Genomic DNA, 18,552 nt, shown 5'->3' on the forward strand with positions numbered 1-18,552 from the left:
TAGCTCTCTCCTGTCTCTGTGGTGTGCGCACTCTCTCCTGTCTCTGTGGTACTCTCTCTAGCTCTCTCCTGTCTCTGTGGTGTGCGCACTCTCTCCTGTCTCTGTGGTGTGCGCACTCTTCCTGTCTCTGTGGTACGCTCTAGCTCTCTCCTGTCTCTCTGTGGTGTGCGCTGTCTCCCTGTCTCTGTGGTACTCTTTCTCTCTCGCTCTCTCCTGTCTCCCTGTCTCTGTGGTACGCTCTCTCCCTGTCTCTCTGTGGTGTGTGCACTCTCCCTGTCTCTGTGGTACACTCTCTAGCCCTCTACCTGTCTGTGGTGTGCGCACTCTCCCTGTCTTTGTGGTACGCTCTCTCTAGCTTTCTCCTGTCTCTGGTGTGTGCACTCTCCCTGTCTGTGTGGTACACTCTTTCTCTCTAGCTCTCTCCTGTCTCTCTGTGGTGTGCGCTCTCTCCCTGTCTCTGTGGTGTGCGCTCTCTCCTGTCTCTGTGGTACACTCTCTCTAGCTTTCTCCTGTCTCTGGTGTGTGCACTCTCCCTGTCTGTGTGGTACACTCTTTCGCTCTAGCTCTCTCCTGTCTCTCTGTGGTGTGCGCTCTCTCCCTGTCTCTGTGGTACACTCTCTCTAGCTCTCTCCCTGTCTCTGGTGTGCGCACTCTCCCTGTCTCTGGTACACTCTCTCTCTAACTCTCTGTGGTGTGCGCACTCTCCCTGTCTCTGTGGCACACTCTCTAGCTCTCTCCTGTCTCTCTGTGGTGTGCGCTCTCTCCCTGTCTCTGTGGTGTGCGCTCTCTCCCTGTCTCTGTGGTACACTCTCTAGCTCTCTCCCTGTCTCTGTGGTGTGCGCACTCTCCCTGTCTCTGTGGCACACTCTCTAGCTCTCTCCTGTCTCTCTGTGGTGTGCGCTCTCTCCCTGTCTCTGTGGTGTGCGCACTCTCCCTGTCTCTGTGGTACACTCTCTAGCTCTCTCCTGTCTCTGTGGTGTGCGCACGCTCCCTGTCTCTGTGGTACTCTCTAGCTCTCTCCTGTCTCTCTGTGGTGTGCGCTCTCTCCCTGTCTCTGTGGTACACTCTCTAGCTCTCTCCTGTCTCTCTGTGGTGTGCGCTCTCTCCCTGTCTCTGTGGTGTGCGCACTCTCTCCTGTCTCTGTGGTACTCTCTCTAGCTCTCTCCTGTCTCTGTGGTGTGCGCACTCTCTCCTGTCTCTGTGGTGTGCGCACTCTTCCTGTCTCTGTGGTACGCTCTAGCTCTCTCCTGTCTCTCTGTGGTGTGCGCTGTCTCCCTGTCTCTGTGGTACTCTTTCTCTCTCGCTCTCTCCTGTCTCTCTGTGGTGTGCGCTCTCTCCCTGTCTCTGTGGTACGCTCTCTCCCTGTCTCTCTGTGGTGTGTGCACTCTCCCTGTCTCTGTGGTACACTCTCTAGCCCTCTACCTGTCTGTGGTGTGCGCACTCTCCCTGTCTTTGTGGTACGCTCTCTCTAGCTTTCTCCTGTCTCTGGTGTGTGCACTCTCCCTGTCTGTGTGGTACACTCTTTCTCTCTAGCTCTCTCCTGTCTCTCTGTGGTGTGCGCTCTCTCCCTGTCTCTGTGGTGTGCGCTCTCTCCCTGTCTCTGTGGTACACTCTCTCTAGCTCTCTCCCTGTCTCTCTGGTGTGCGCACTCTCCCTGTCTCTGGTACACTCTCTCTCTAGCTCTCTGTGGTGTGCGCACTCTCCCTGTCTCTGTGGCACACCCTTTCTGGCATTATGTATCTATGTAGCAATTCTCTGTGGTGTATGGTCTGTCTCTATGTAACACTCCTCTATATAACTACTCATCCTGTCTATGTAACACTCCTCAATATAACTACTCATCCTGTCTATGTAACACTCCTCAATATAACTACTCAGCCTGTCTATGTAACACCTCTATATAACTACTCATCCTGTCTATGTAACACTCCTCTATATAACTACTCATCCTGTCTATGTAACACTCCTCTATGTAACACTCCTCTATATAACTACTCATCCTGTCTATGTAACACTCCTCTATGTAACACTCCTCTATATAACTACTCATCCTGTCTATGTAACACTCCTCAATATAACTACTCATCCTGTCTATGTAACACTCCTCAATATAACTACTCATCCTGTCTATGTAACACTCCTCAATATAACTACTCATCCTGTCTATGTAACACTCCTCTATATAACTACTCATCCTGTCTATGTAACACTCCTCTATGTAACACTCCTCTATATAACTACTCATCCTGTCTATGTAACACTCCTCAATATAACTACTCATCCTGTCTATGTAACACTCCTCAATATAACTACTCATCCTGTCTGTCTCTCTGTAACACTCCTCTATATAACTACTCATCCTGTCTGTCTATGTAACACTCCTCTATATAACTACTCATCCTGTCTGACTCTGTAACACTCCTCTATATAACTACTCATCCTGGCTATGTAACACTCCTCTATATAACTACTCATCCTGTCTATGTAACACTCCTCTATATAACTACTCAGCCTGTCTGTCTCTATCTGTAACACTCCTCTATATAACTACTCATCCTGTCTGTCTCTCTGTAACACTCCTCTATATAACTACTCATCCTGTCTGTCTATGTAACACTCCTCTATATAACTACTCATCCTGTCTATGTAACACTCCTCAATATAACTACTCAGCCTGTCTATGTAACACTCCTCTATATAACTACTCATCCTGTCTGACTCTCTGTAACACTCCTCTATATAACTACTCATCCTGTCTATGTAACACTCCTCTATATAACTACTCATCCTGTCTATGTAACACTCATCTATATAACTACTCATCCTGTCTATGTAACACTCCTCAATATAACTACTCAGCCTGTCTATGTAACACTCCTCTATATAACTACTCAGCCTGTCTATGTAACACTCCTCTATATAACTACTCATCCTGTCTGACTCTCTGTAACACTCCTCTATATAACTACTCATCCTGTCTATGTAACACTCCTCTATATAACTACTCATCCTGTCTATGTAACACTCATCTATATAACTACTCATCCTGTCTATGTAACACTCCTCTATATAACTACTCATCCGGTCTATGTAACACTCCTCTTTCTACTTCAGGGTCCATAGGGTATCCACAGGATACCTTGGGGTATAGGTGTGACGTCAGTCGCAGGGCACCAAAGAGTTAAGCTTTCAGCCTCCCAGGATGCACTAGGTCCCCCTCCTATACCCCGCCCCCAGGCCAAGGCACCTCAGTTTAGTTTGGTGCCCGGCCGGAGTCGGGTGCACCTGTTGGAGTGGGGGCTAGAAGAGCCCCTGAAGCTTATTCTTCATGCAGCTGTGGCTGCACAACTGGATGAACAGCATGGACAGTCAGTCCTGACGTCCATGCTGTCTTCCCTACACCCCGCCGGTACCAGAACGCCGGTACTGATCCGGGGATGCTGGTGGGCGTCTGGGGTCACAGCTAGCGGTGACCCCAGATGCTCCGGACCATGGCCGGATTCAAGGGGGACAGAGGTAAGCAGCGGGGTCCCGCGGTGGGTCCCCGCTGATCACATGGTCCTAAGTCCCCAGGCAGGGGGCTCCCTGGGGACTGGCTGCAGCGTGGAGCCAGGCGACCAACCTGCGCTTCCACTACCCCCTGGGACAGCGGACCGCAGCAGAGCGGTAGCGCTGCGGCGTCCCAGGGGTTAAATGCATGCCAGGGGAGCGCGCCTTCCCTGTCTCACAGCCGGCGCCTCCCCCGCTGCACACAGCCCTCTCTGCACTGTGCTGACTGGTCCTGTGTCAGCGCTCCTCCCCCAGGCCAGCTTCTCTCTGCTCCTCGGCGGCCATCTTCTCTGCAACGCATGGTGAACGCTGCTGGAAGTCTGGAAGGAAGCATCGTGGTCTGGGTCCCCCCGCATACCTCTCCTCCGCTGTGGCTCAGGTCTGTGTATGCAGCGCTGTGTCCTACCAGGCCCTGTGTCTGTGTAGTTGAGTGATCAGCGCTGTTAGTGCAGGAATTGTTATTTCTCTGCATTGTATGTGACTGTGCTAGCGCTGCCTGTAACTATTCTTCACTAAACTGTCAGCTTTATTACTGTCCCTGTTCTTTCTGCTAAAGCCCTTGCGGTGCGGTGCTGCAGGGTGGTCTCTCGCCTATTTAATACTTAATTGGTGAGAGAGGTCACATACGTGGTGCCATCATGTCTGAAAGTGATTTTCCCCTCCGGCTACAGTGTACCACGTGCAAAGTACCGTTAGCGGAGGGGGAGGGTAGCGCGGAGGGCCTTTGCCGGCAGTGTTGTCCATGGCGCGGCCTATTACGGTTACAGCACCGGTACAGGAGCCGCCCTGGGCTTGTTTCGCTCAGGCGTTAACAGCTTTAGTGGGCCAGTTAGCTCCGCAGCCCGCGTTTACTCCGATGGGTTTGTCCCAGCAGTCTGTGGTGTCGTCACCCATGCAGGGGTTCCCACGACAATTGGTGGTACCCCACAGTCTCCCTATTTCCCCGCTCCCGGTTTCTCAGGAGCCAGCGTGGGTTAACTCCCTGACGAGTTCTTTACAGCACTTGTCGGATGTATTGCAAGGGGAGTCTGTGATGCGGCCTCATAAAAGGCCGGTGGCGTCTCTGTCCGCTCCTTATGAGGATGACGAAGGGACGTCTGATGATGGGGAGATTCTGGATCCTTACGATCAGGAACCTTTCCATACTAAGGACGCTGATGCTAAGTCCAAAGTATATATTCCTGGACTTATTCGGGCGGTCCGCACAGCCTTGGTGATTGAGGACGAAGTTCCCCCAGCGGCTAAATCTAAGTATGCCTTTTTCAAAGATGTGAAGGGCGATGCCACAGTCTTTCCTCTTTCGGGTCAGTTGGTGGACCATTTAGAGGAGGCGTGGAAACAACCTGGCAAAAGATACCAGCCGCAGAGACGCCTGGCGGTGGCTTATCCGTTCGCGGATAATTATTTTGCTAAGTGTGAATCCCCTCCACAGGTGGATTCTCACGTGACCCGTCTTGTCCGTAGTGCCACATTGCCGATGCCATCCATGTCCTCCCTTAAGGATGCTACGGACCGCAAGGTAGAAATCTGCCTGAAGTCCGCTTATTCCCTTGCAGGGGGGGCAGCACGGCCGGCTATGGCCATTTGCTGGGTTGCCAGAGCGATGGAGCGCTGGGCGGATTCATTAGAGGCTTCTTTTGAATCCGACTGTCCGGCCGAACAAGCGGAGTTGATTGGCAATCTCCGTGATTCGGCCACCTACATCAACGAGGCGGCTCTAGACATTAGTACTCTGGTGTCTAGAATTTCTTCAGCAGCGGTAGCTGCTCGTCGCACCTTGTGGCTGCGATCCTGGAAGGCGGACGCAGATCCAAGAAAGGTCTGGAAGCGTTGCCGTTTACCGGAGAAGTTCTCTTCGGTCCGGATCTGGATAAGATTGTGGCCACGCTGGCGGCAGCCAAATCTGCTTGTCTCCCGTCGGCCGCTGCTCCTTCTGGTTCTGGACCATCGTCCTTTCGGTCATCTAGGGCCCAGGGCAGGCCCAAACCACAGTCGTTTCCTCGACAGGCTGGCCCTAAGAAATCGGGCAAGCCCCGGAAACAGGCATGGAGTACCAGACGTCCGGCCCCCAAGCCAGATGACAAGCCTGCGGCCTGACGGTCCGGGTCTCCCCTTGGGGGATCCCAGGGTGGGAGGCCGCCTGCTGCAGTTCTCCCGGTGTTGGTCGTTCACTACGACAGACACTTGGGTTCTGGAGGTGGTCTCTCACGGGTACGCCCTCTCCTTCCGGCACAGACCCCCGGCTCGATTCTTCACCACGGGTCTACCATCAGACCGGAACAAGGCTACGGAGCTGCGGAAGGTATTGCACACTATGCTCCAGGCTGGAGTTATAGTGCCTGTTCCATTCTCCCAGAGGGGCCAGGGTTTCTATTCAAATCTATTTTTGGTACAGAAACCCAATGGGTCATATCGTCCGATTCTCAACCTCAAAGCACTCAACAAGTCTTTGCGGGTCCCGAAGTTTCGGATGGAGACCCTACGGTCCATCATTCTGGCGCTGGAACCTGGGGACTACATGGTGTCATTGGACATACAGGACGCTATGGCGGTCATGGCGGCTTCTCTGCGGCTGCAAGGAGTCCGCATGTTGCCGTACTTGGACGACCTGTTATTGGTGGCAGGATCTCCAGAGCTCCTGTTACACCACTTGGACCTGACCATTGCACTGCTGCAACGGCACGGCTGGCTAATTAACTGGCAGAAGTCCACTCTAATCCCGTCTCGGAGGATTCTGCATCTTGGAGCCTTATTGGACTCGGGACAGCAAAGGATCTTCGTGACGGAGGACAAGATCTCTGCTTTACAGTCAAGGGTGCGCAGTTGTCTGCACAGCCGCCGGGTGTCCTTACACTCGGCGATGAGGTTACTGGGCTCCATGGTGTCGGTGTTCGACATGGTGGAATACGCCCAGTTTCACTCTAGACCTCTGCAGCACCTGATCCTGTCCAAGTGGAACGGGCTGCCTCAGTCTCTGAAGTTCCAGACGATTGTGCTCACCCCGGAGGTTCGCCTGTCCCTTGCGTGGTGGTTAAAGATGACCCACCTCAACAAGGGACGTCCGTTCTGGGTTCCAAATTGGGTCCTGTTGACAACGGACGCCAGTCTTCGAGGCTGGGGAGCAGTTTCGGGTCCACACTTGTTCCAGGGCAGGTGGACACCGACAGAAGCGGAGCTTCCAATAAATATCTTGGAACTCCGTGCGGTCTTCAATGCTCTCCTGCAGGCACAGCGGTTTCTCCAGGGTCACCCGGTGCAGGTCCAGTCGGACAATGCTACCACCGTGGCCTACATAAACAGGCAAGGAGGAACTCGCAGTCGGGCGGCTCTCGTAGAGGTCTCTCGGATCCTGGTTTGGGCGGAGCGCAATCTTCCGGCCATATCAGCGGTCTTCATCCCGGGAGTGCTAAATTGGGAGGCGGACTTTCTAAGTCGCCAGGACGTTCATCCAGGGGAATGGTCCCTGCACCCGGACGTTTTTCAACTACTGGTGGACAGGTGGGGTCTTCCAGAAATCGACCTCATGGCGTCCCGGCACAACAACAAGTTGCCGGTGTACGGGTCTCGCACAAGAGACGAAGGGGCGTCTCTGGTGGATGCTCTGTCCGTCCGGTGGACGTTCAGGTTCGCATACCTGTTCCCTCCGGTCTCCCTTCTTCCACGGGTAATCCGGAAATTCAAACAGGAAGGAGGGACGCTCCTGTTGATAGCTCCCGCGTGGCCCAGACGGCACTGGTTCTCAGACCTTCAGGGTCTGTCCGTGGACAGTCCTCTGCGGTTGCCGCTACGACCGGACCTTCTGTCTCAGGGTCCTTGTCTTCACCCGGACCTGACTCGGCTGTCTTTGGCGGCGTGGCTGTTGAGACGGCCATGCTGAGGTCCTGGGGGTTTGCCAGCTCTATGCCGTGTACCATGTTACGAGCTCGGAAACCGTCTTCCGCGAGGATATACCATCGCGTGTGGCATACGTTCTTCCAGTGGTGTCGACCGAGAGGTTATGCACCGCGGGAGTTTCGTCTGTCTCGGATTCTCGCCTTCCTGCAAGCGGGACTAGATCATGGGCTTCGCCTTGCTTCTTTGAAGGTACAGGTTTCGGCCCTATCTGTCTGGTTTCACCGTAGGATTGCTACAATCCCGGATGTGCGCACCTTTATGCAAGGTGTTCTCCGTATTCAGCCGCCCTTTGTTCCACCTGTGGCGCCTTGGGATTTGGCTGTGGTCCTGAGGACTCTCCAAGGACCGCCGTTTGAACCACTGGGCTCAGTGGATATTAAATGGCTAACAGCTAAGACTGTTTTCCTTCTGGCCGTTGCTTCAGCCAGACGTGTTTCTGAGTTAGGGGCTCTTTCTTGTAGACCCCCTTTCTTGGTTTTTTTCATGGGAACAGGGCAGTGCTCCGCACTCGGCCCGAGTTTCTCCCCAAAGTTGTTTCCCAGTTTCAGGTTAACGAGGAAATAGTTGTTCCGGCCTTTAACTCACCGGGTCTTTCCGTGGGTGAGGCCTCTTTGGATGTTGTGCGGGCCTTAAGGACTTATGTGGACCGCACTTCTTTGTTTAGGAAGTCGGACGCTTTGTTGTCCTCTATGGCTTCTGTAAAAAGGGTTGGCCTGCTTCAAAGCAAACTTTGGCAGCCTGGATCCGTATGGCTATTTCTGAAGCTTATCTTCATGAAGGCCTACCGGTCCCTCCTTCTCTGAAGGCTCATTCCACTAGGTCTGTGGGTCCTTCGTGGGCAGCTTGACGTGGTGCCTCGGCAGTTCAGATCTGCAAGGCTGCTACGTGGTCTTCTGTCCATACCTTCGTGAGGTATTACAGGTTTGACACCTTCGCCTCTCAGGATGCTTCCTTCGGGCGGCGGATTCTCCTTTCTGCACAGGAGCGTCCCCACCCTTAAAGGATACTGCTTTGGGACATCCCCAAGGTATCCTGTGGATACCCTATGGACCCTGAAGTAGAAAATATGAGATATGGTAAGAACTTACCCTTGTTATCTCTATTTCTACGAAGTCCATAGGGTTCCACAGGACTCCCGCCCTGTCGCACCTGTGCTGCAGATGGGCTTTGCTCTGGTCACCGGTTTTCCGTCTCCCTCTGGTGAGAATGTGATTCTTGTATGTGTCCAGATCTTTGTTCTCTCTCTTCCTTCTCCTCCTCTGGCCTATGGCTTGGTAACTAACTGAGGTGCCTTGGCCTGGGGGCGGGGTATAGGAGGGGGACCTAGTGCATCCTGGGAGGCTGAAAGCTTAACTCTTTGGTGCCCTGCGACTGACGTCACACCTATACCCCAAGGTATCCTGTGGAACCCTATGGACTTCGTAGAAATAGAGATAACAAGGGTAAGTTCTTACCATATCTCATATTATATAACTACTCATCCGGTCTATGTAACACTCCTCTATATAACTACTCATCCTGTCTATGTAATACTCCTCTATATAACTACTCAGCCTGTCTATGTAACACCTCTATATAACTACTCAGCCTGTCTATGTAACACTCCTCTATATAACTACTCATCCTGTCTATGTAACACTCCTCTATATAACTACTCATCCTGTCTGTCTCTCTCTGTAACACTCCTCTATATAACTACTCATCCTGTCTGTCTCTCTGTAACACTCCTCTATATAACTACTCGTCCTGTCTATGTAACACTCCTCTATATAACTATTCAATAAATCTTCCCGGACTCTTCTTTGCCCTCTAGATTCTGACTTGTCCCCTTTTCCATTTTCTGCTTATCTCCTCTAACCCCCGGGGTCTTCTGGTCCCATAACCCTATATCATCTTACATGTCGACCTTTAGTGTGATGACCTTTTGTCCCCGTCGACCGATTTACTGTCTAACTTCTGGTGACTATGTGGACATCGTCTGCCTTTTTACTGTAGATGTTTCAATCCACACCCCATTTTTTTTTTTTTTTTTTGAGGAGAATGATCCAATATGACATATCTGTGAGTGGTAAAAGTATGTGAACCTTTGCTCTCAGTATCGGGTATGACCCCCTTGTGCAGCAATAACCGCTTCTAAACACTTCCGCTAATTGGTGATTAGTCCTGAATATCAGCTTGGAGGAATTTTACCCCATTCCTCAGTACAAAACGGCTTCACCTCTGTTATGTTGGTGGGTCTCCTCCCATGAGCTGCTCGCTTCAGGTCCTTCCACAACATTTCCATTGGATTAAGGTCAGGACTATGACTTGGCCATTCCACAACTTTACATTTATTCTTCTTTAACCATTCTTTGGTGGAATGACTTGTGTGCTTTGGGTCGTAGTCTTGCTGCATGACCCACGTTCTCTTCAGATGCAGATCATGGACAGATGTCCTGACATTTTCCTTTAGAATATTCTGGTATAATTCAGAATTCATTGTCCCATCAATGATAGCTAGTCGTCCTGGGCCAGATGCAGCAAAACAGGCCCAAACCATGATACCATCCCCACCGTGTGTCACAGATGGTATGAGGTTTTTATGCTGAAATACAGTGTTCTCCTTTCTCCAAACATAAGGCTTCTCATTTAACCCAAAAAGCTCTAGTTTAGACTCATCTGTACACAAAACTTTGTTCCATTAGCCTTCTGGCTTGTCCAGGTGATCTTTAGCAAACTACAGACGGGCAGCAATGTTCTTTCTGGAGAGCAGCAGACTTCTCCTTGCAATCCTGCCATGCACACCATTGTTTTTCAGTGTCCTCCTGATGGTGAACTCATTAACATTAGCTAATATGAGAAAGGCCTTCAGTTGCTTAGAGGTTACTTTGAGTTCCTTTGTGACCTTGCAAACTATTAGATGCCTTGCTCTTGGCGTGATCTTTGTTGGATGACCACTCCTGGGGAGGGTAATAATGTTCTGGAATTTCCTTCATTTGTACACAATCTGTCTCACTGGTGGAGTCCAAACTCTTTAGAGATGATTTTGTAACCTTTTCCAGTCTGATGAGCATCAACAACTCTTCTTCAGAGGTCCTCAGATCTCCTTTGTTCGTGGCATGATACAGTTCCACAAACATGTGTTTTGAACGTCAGACTTTGATAGATTCCTGTTCTTTTAAAAAGACAGGTTGTCCACTCACACCCGATTGTCATCTCATAGATTGAAAATACAGTACCTGACTAATTTCTCCTTCAAAATATCTGCTAAGCCTAAAGGTTCACATACTCTTACCACTCAGATACGTAATATTGGATACTTTTCTCAATAAAAAAATGAGCATGTCTAATTTTTTTTTTTGTCTCATTTGTTTGATTTTGTTCTGTTTATCTACTTTTGTGAAAATCGGAGGTAGTTTTTAGGCCAAATTTCAACAGAAATATAGAAAATTCTGAAGGGTTCACAAACTTTCAAGCACCACTGTACATAGATGAATGTCTCAGAGAGACAGACAGGCTTACATAGATGAGTATTACGGAGAGACAGACAGACTGAATGTGTAATGAAGTTTAAAGCACAAAAGGTCCTTTCATTAACATCCTGTCTACATTTGCGGCCTATCTGTGGTCTCCAGATTTGGATAATCTCCTGATGCAGACACCAGTACTACACCAGGAGCTGTAGAATATTCTTCCATCAAGTCCAGTTCAGCAATGTGGCTGGCTGGTGAATTTCAAATGATGATAAAAGTCCTGTGGGACATATTTGGCTCCTACACCGGAAGAGTACCTCTGGGACCTTGGACAATCTTAGGTGACAAAGAACAATTCTCTGCTACTTCCTGTGGGTCAAGTTCTCATCACTGGAGAAGTGGAGGCCAATCATCCCTCTTCCTCTAAGCTCTGATAGACACAACCAACCCATCAACCTAACAGGCCTTTCACAAGCCTGTTCTGTCCTTACAACAGATGGAAATCGCCTCAGCTGTCCTTTAAACCATGGCCTATTCTCTGACTTGTCAGAGTGACTGGAATCTAAATTTCCCATCAATGTGCTAATCTACGTGCTGACTTCCCAGCCCCTGTTTTACTGTACAAAACACCGGCAAGAGCGTTCAGTTTGCATTTGGTTAAGACACTTATGTAAACCACCAAAGTGGAGCCAAGATTTAGGCTGTGCTTTATCATCATTCTGTGGGCAGATGTACTGACTCAGACGCCGGCTTGTCCACTCTCCCTTACCTGAGGAAGCAGACAGAGATCTGTAGTATGTATTGCAGATATTTTGAGAACGCCCTAGTAGTCTAGCTTATTTAATCCTTCTACCTCTTTGTAATGAGATGACAGGTCTTTATTCCACTCCTTTTAAACAGTCAGACATCGGGAATATTAATGAATGTCTAAAGTGAATAACACCTGTATAAAGGGTGAATATGATCTGGTTTGTTCTGTAAACCTTTCTGAGTTTCCTGAGGAACACCTACCAGAATCTTTGAAAGCCACCAGAGCAATCTGCAATCACCGGCAGGTAACGGTGCAATATTACCCAAGGATCGACTGCATTCAAGAATCTGAGCATATATCATATTGATGTATGTTTTTGGTCTCGCACAGTGTACACTTTTATTTGTTTTTGGTAAAATAACCACACATTTTGAGACCCACCCTCCCCGATTTCATTCTGCTATCTTCTAGGAACTTATTGTCTGGCTTCAAAAGTTTGAGCTGCAAACTCATAACCTTCGTTGGACTATTTTCATTGCCGCAAGTCTTCACTTCTCATCCTTTTTTTTTTTTTTCTCTAACCCGCCCCCCCGCCCCCCCTCTGTAATTTGGAAAGTAAATTTGGGGTTTACAGACTGTGGGCGTCTTCTCCTGCTTGGAGCCCTCTCTGATCTTTCACATTGAGGAGCCCCAGCTGTGTGCGATTTGTTCTTTATTGTCCAGACTGTATAATTCCCTCACTGTAATTGGAGCTTCTATAATTGTGTGTAATGAATAAAAGATAATCGCTCCTTAGTTGTATGCAGTAGTTCTCCTATGTGTAATGTACCATTTCCTTCCAGATGCCTCTATATCAGGCCTGGCCAACTTGTGGCTCTCCAGCTGAAACTGGTAAGTCCCTACCGTTCAGCTGCTAAAGCATGCTGGGACTTGTAGTTTCACAACAGCTGGAGAGCCAAAGGTTGGCCAGGCATGCCCTATAGTATATTCCATTTGTCAGATGAAATGCAAGCCTTCTCTTCCTGTTATCATGTATCTTCTGCATGGTGCTACCGCTCAGTAACCCCTGGTTTCTCATGGCTCTAGGATGGGACCCTGCGGCTCTGGAGATACGAGACCGGGGAAGAGATTCAGAGCTGGGAAATCGGCAGTATCCAGAGGCCTGGAGATGCACAGGAGCGCACGGTTAGCGTGTTGTCTTATCATGGGCAGATTAGCAGAGTTCTCCTCATACCATAACCCCAGCATCACACGGACACAAAATCATTTCCATCTGTAACTAATGAGTCTATAACTTCCTATTCTTTTATATCAAAAATGTTTACAATGAATTTAATGTTCCAGCGCAGTGAAGAATGAGTGTCAGAAGGAACGCGCCCTCATGATGTCATTTATTTCTACATGTGCCAGTGGCAGGTCAATATGGTGGGTTATAATGAGAGATGGGCTGTAGGTGCCCATTCTGTGATTATCTAATGTGTCTTGTGCTGGGTGCAATGCCAGGGAGCACTTTAATACATATACTAGGGAATCCTGGCGGTAACCGTATTAGTTATGGAGGATACTACAGAGATAATGAGTCTGTAATTTGAGGGTATTTGTCATAAAGAGATCTTCTCAGACTGCGGTCACAATGTTCCACTATATTTAGCAGAAGTGTAGGACTCTGCAGGTCACACATTGCACGTCTGTAGGACCCAGAGAGGAGTATTGTGGCGAATGGGTCATGTCCAATGAAAGCGGCCATTGTTATACAATGGTAGTGACCACTATATTCTGGACTATAAGATTTTTGAACTGAGCGACCTGTAAGTGTTCCACCGCGTGGAAGTATTGGTGTATACAAAGCGTGGAGAAGTGACTGATTAAATAACAGCTAGTCAGTGGTTGAGGACCCGCAAGACGCGCTGATATGTGGCTGCAATTAGCTGTCGTAGTTTTCAGAGCACCCAGCAGGTGCACAGGGAGAGCTCAGTAACTGGCACAGTTTCCAGAGCACCCAGCAGGTCACACGTTCCAGGTCACCCAGCAGGTGCACAGGGAGAGTTCAGTAACTGACACCGTTTCTAGAGCACAATGGTGATGCATTGTAAATGGCGGCGGACATTTTGCCCCATAATTCCGAACCGAAGCAACAAATAATTCAAATTGTTTTCTGCAAATCTATGGGCCAAGACCTTTAATTTGGTATAGGATGTGCCCTGCTCAGACAATGGCATCATAGAAATATGTCACTCATAACTCGTCCTTTTGCTACTAATACATATATAATAATATAGATTTTTCATCTTTTGTCTAGAGGTTTGCAGTCTCCAGGATCTGTTGCTGCCCGAGCGGAGAGAACTTTGCTGTATTATGTGACAGGTGAGGGCGGGTATGACACATAATAGGGGGTAGTGTACGGTGTAGCACAGAGTTAGTGGTATAAGATTGGGGGGTGGGGGAGGTCACATGACACCTGATGAATGCTGGGATTGGGGCAGTGACGGGTGAGGGCGGGTATGACACATAATAGGGGGTAGTGTACGGTGTAGCACAGAGTTAGTGGTATAAGATTGGGGGGAGGGGAGGTCACATGACACCTGATGAATGCTGGGATTGGGGCAGTGACGGGTGAGGGCGGGTATGACACATAATAGGGGGTAGTGTACGGTGTAGCACAGAGTTAGTGGTATAAGATTGGGGGGAGGGGAGGTCACATGACACCTGATGAATGCTGGGATTGGGGCAGTGACAGGTGAGGGCGGGTATGACACATAATAGGGGGTAGTGTATGGTGTAGCACAGAGTTAGTGGTATAAGATTGGGGGGAGGGGAGGTCACATGACACCTGATGAATGCTGGGATTGGGGCAGTGACAGGTGAGGGCGGGTATGACACATAATAGCGGGTAGTGTACGGTGTAGCACAGAGTTAGTGGTATAAGATTGGGGGGAGGGGAGGTCACATGACACCTGATGAATGCTGGGATTGGGGCAGTGACAGGTGAGGGCGGGTATGACACATAATAGGGGGTAGTGTACGGTGTAGCACAGAGTTAGTGGTATAAGATTGGGGGGGGGGAGGTCACATGACACCTGATGAATGCTGGGATTGGGGTAGTGACGGGTGAGGGCGGGTATGACACATAATAGGGGGTAGTGTACGGTGTAGCACAGAGTTAGTGGTATAAGATTGGGGGAGGGGAGGTCACATGACACCTGATGAATGCTGGGATTGGGGCAGTGACAGGTGAGGGCGGGTATGACACATAATAGCGGGTAGTGTACGGTGTAGCACAGAGTTAGTGGTATAAGATTGGGGGGGGGGAGGTCACATGACACCTGATGAATGGTGGGATTGGGGCAGTGACAGGTGAGGGCGGGTATGACACATAATAGGGGGTAGTGTACGGTGTAGCACAGAGTTAGTGGTATAAAATTGGGGGGAGGGGAGGTCACATGACACCTGATGAATGCTGGGATTGGGGCAGTGACAGGTGAGGGCGGGTATGACACATAATAGGGGGTAGTGTACGGTGTAGCACAGAGTTAGTGGTATAAGATTGGGGTGGGGGAGGTCACATGACACCTGATGAATGCTGGGATTGGGGCAGTGACGGGTGAGGGCGGGTATGACACATAATAGGGGGTAGTGTACGGTGTAGCACAGAGTTAGTGGTATAAGATTGGGGGGGAGGGGAGGTCACATGACACCTGATGAATGCTGGGATTGGGGCAGTGACGGGTGAGGGCGGGTATGACACATAATAGCGGGTAGTGTACGGTGTAGCACAGAGTTAGTGGTATAAGATTGGGGGGGGGGGAGGGGAGGTCACATGACACCTGATGAATGCTGGGATTGGGGTAGTGACGGGTGAGGGCGGGTATGACACATAATAGGGGGTAGTGTACGGTGTAGCACAGAGTTAGTGGTATAAGATTGGGGGGGGGAGGGGAGGTCACATGACACCTGATGAATGCTGGGATTGGGGCAGTGACGGGTGAGGGCGGGTATGACACATAATAGGGGGTAGTGTACGGTGTAGCACTGAGTTAGTGGTATAAGATTGGGGGGGGGGGAGGTCACATGACACCTGATGCATGCTGGGATTGGGGCAGATATAATGGATGTGTCTCTTGCAGAGTATCTGGCATCTATCTGTTCTCCATGTCCTCTGCTCCCCGCCTGACGCCCCTGCAGTACATCTCACTGTCCTATGTCCCCTTGGACCTGGATTATGAAGACGACGCCTCCCTCCTGGTGTTATCGGGTGTCAGGGATTGCCCCGTAGAGCGCTACCAGTGCAGGGATGGAAGCTGGCAGGTTAGTTATTGGGAGAATGACCAGACGTTATATAATCAGGGGCGGAATGACATTCATAGCATCACTGACTGCAGATCTTCTATCCTCACTGAAATGCTCTGCTCTGCTTTTTCAATCATGTGATACTTAAACAGGTATAAGGGCTGATTCATTGCTGATCCCAGCTGGGAATGCAATAGCGATACTGCACGCTGTCTGTCTGCGGTAATATGCTAATCCACTGCGATCACCATACTGCCGCAACACAACGACGCCCATCTTACCTTACACACATCCGTAATACTTAGCAAGACTGTGACACCATCGGTAACATGGAGTACCATCGCAGCACTACATAGGGACACCTACCTTACCTTACCTTACATACATCTGTAATACTTAGCAAGTCTGTGACACCATCGGTAACATGGAGTACCATCGCAGCACTACATAGGGGCGCCTACCTTACCTTACACACATCTGTAATACTTAGCAAGACTGCGACACCATCGGTAACATGGAGTACCATCACAGCACTACATAGGGACCCCCACCTTACCTTACACACATCTGTAATACTTAGCAAGTCTGTGACACCATCGGTAACATGGAGTACCATCACAGCACTACATAGGGACGCACCTACCTTACCTTACACACATCTGTAATACTTAGCAAGACTGTGACACCATCAGTAACATGGAGTACCATCGCAGCACTACATAGGGACGCCTACCTTACCTTACATACATCTGTAATACTTAGCAAGACTGTGACACCATCAGTAACATGGAGTACCATCGCAGCACTACATAGGGACCCCCACCTTACCTTACACACATCTGTAATACTTAGCAAGACTGACACCATCGGTAACATGGAGTACCATCACAGCACTACATAGGGACGCCTACCTTACCTTACACACATCTGTAATACTTAGCAAGACTGTGACACCATCGGTAACATGGATTACCATCGCAGCACTACATAGGGACCCCCACCTTACCTTACACACATCTGTAATACTTAGCAAGACTGTGACACCATCGGTAACATGGAGTACCATCACAGCACTACATAGGGACGCCTACCTTACCTTACACACATCTGTAATACTTAGCAAGACTGTGACACCATCGGTAACATGGATTACCATCGCAGCACTACATAGGGACGCCTACCTTACCTTACATACATCTGTAATACTTAGCAAGACTGTGACACCATCGGTAACATGGAGTACCATCGCAGCACTACATAGGGACGCCTACCTTACCTTACATACATCTGTAATACTTAGCAAGACTGTGACACCATCGGTAACATGGAGTACCATCGCAGCACTACATAGGGACCCCCACCTTACCTTACACACATCTGTAATACTTAGCAAGTCTGTGACACCATCGGTAACATGGAGTACCATCGCAGCACTACATAGGGATGCCTACCTTACACACATCTGTAATAATTAGCAAGTCTGTGACACCATCGGTAACATGGAGTACCATCGCAGCACTACATAGGGACGCCTACCTTACCTTACACACATCTGTAATACTTAGCAAGTCTGTGACACCATCGGTAACATGGAGTACCATCGCAGCACTACATAGGGATGCCTACCTTACACACATCTGTAATACTTAGCAAGTCTGTGACACCATCGGTAACATGGAGTACCATCGCAGCACTACATAGGGACACCTACCTTACCTTACACACATCTGTAATACTTAGCAAGTCTGTGACACCATCGGTAACATGGAGTACCATCACAGCACTACATAGGGACGCCCACTTTACCTTACACACATCTGTAATACTTAGCAAGTCTGTGACACCATCTGTACCGTCGCAGCCTCAGGCACACCCATACAAGCTCTGTCCTTACTCAGGAATTGATAACCTCAGCGCATGCAGTGAGTACTCGGGCTGCTTATGGCATCGCAGTGCCTAATTTATGCTCGCTCCTGCAAGAGCAGAAGTCTCTACTGTCCTGAACAAGCCGCTTCCCTGTACAATGCCTCCCTTCTGCTCTTCACCCGCTTCTCTCACCTATCCTGTGTCTCTTCTGTCCTGAACAAGCCGCTTCCCTGTACAATGTCTCCTTCTGCTCCTCACCCGCTTCTCTCACCTATCCTGTGTCTCTCCTGTCCTGATCAAGCCGCTTCCCTGTACAATGTCTCCTTCTGCTCCTCATCCGCTTCTCTCACCTATCCTGTGTCTCTTCTGTCCTGAACAAGCCGCTTCCCTGTACAATGCCTCCTTCTGCTCCTCACCCGCTTTTCTCACCTATCCTGTGTCTCTCCTGTCCTGAACAAGCCGCTTCCCTGTACAATGCCTCCCTTACTTCTGCTCTTGACTCTGGCCCTGATTCAGAGCCGGACGCTCTGACAGAGCGCTCGCTCTGAATCGGGGCCGTCCCTCTTACTTTTTGGAGCGGCCTCCTGGCCGCTCGCATAGCTGTGGGTGGCCACCCACAGCTATAGCGAGCGGCCAAAATGATGGTCGCGATGGTTAAGACCATCGCGACCGTCGGGCTTGCGATGAGACCCTTCTGGTAGGGTCTCGCTACCGCAAGCCCTGGAGTGCTTTTGGCTCTATTAGAGCCAAAAG

General features: G+C 49.8%; 1 protein-coding gene across 3 annotated transcripts in view; it reads left to right on the forward strand.

Moving 5' to 3' along the window:
• WDR4 (WDR4 tRNA N7-guanosine methyltransferase non-catalytic subunit) overlaps positions 1-18,552 on the forward strand; it is an 82,329-nt gene that overhangs the window by 38,512 nt on the left and 25,265 nt on the right. For all 3 annotated transcript variants that reach the window (XM_088463365.1, XM_088463367.1, XM_088463366.1), the window contains exons 8-10: positions 12,733-12,831; positions 13,946-14,010; positions 15,771-15,951. In XM_088463365.1, coding sequence (XP_088319491.1) covers positions 12,733-12,831; positions 13,946-14,010; positions 15,771-15,951 — 345 coding nt within the window. The remainder of the gene's footprint in view (positions 1-12,732; positions 12,832-13,945; positions 14,011-15,770; positions 15,952-18,552) is intronic.

The sequence above is a fragment of the Taudactylus pleione genome, unplaced genomic scaffold, assembly GCF_031769625.1.
Source record: "Taudactylus pleione unplaced genomic scaffold, aTauple2 ptg001351l, whole genome shotgun sequence".
NCBI lineage: Eukaryota > Metazoa > Chordata > Amphibia > Anura > Myobatrachidae > Taudactylus > Taudactylus pleione.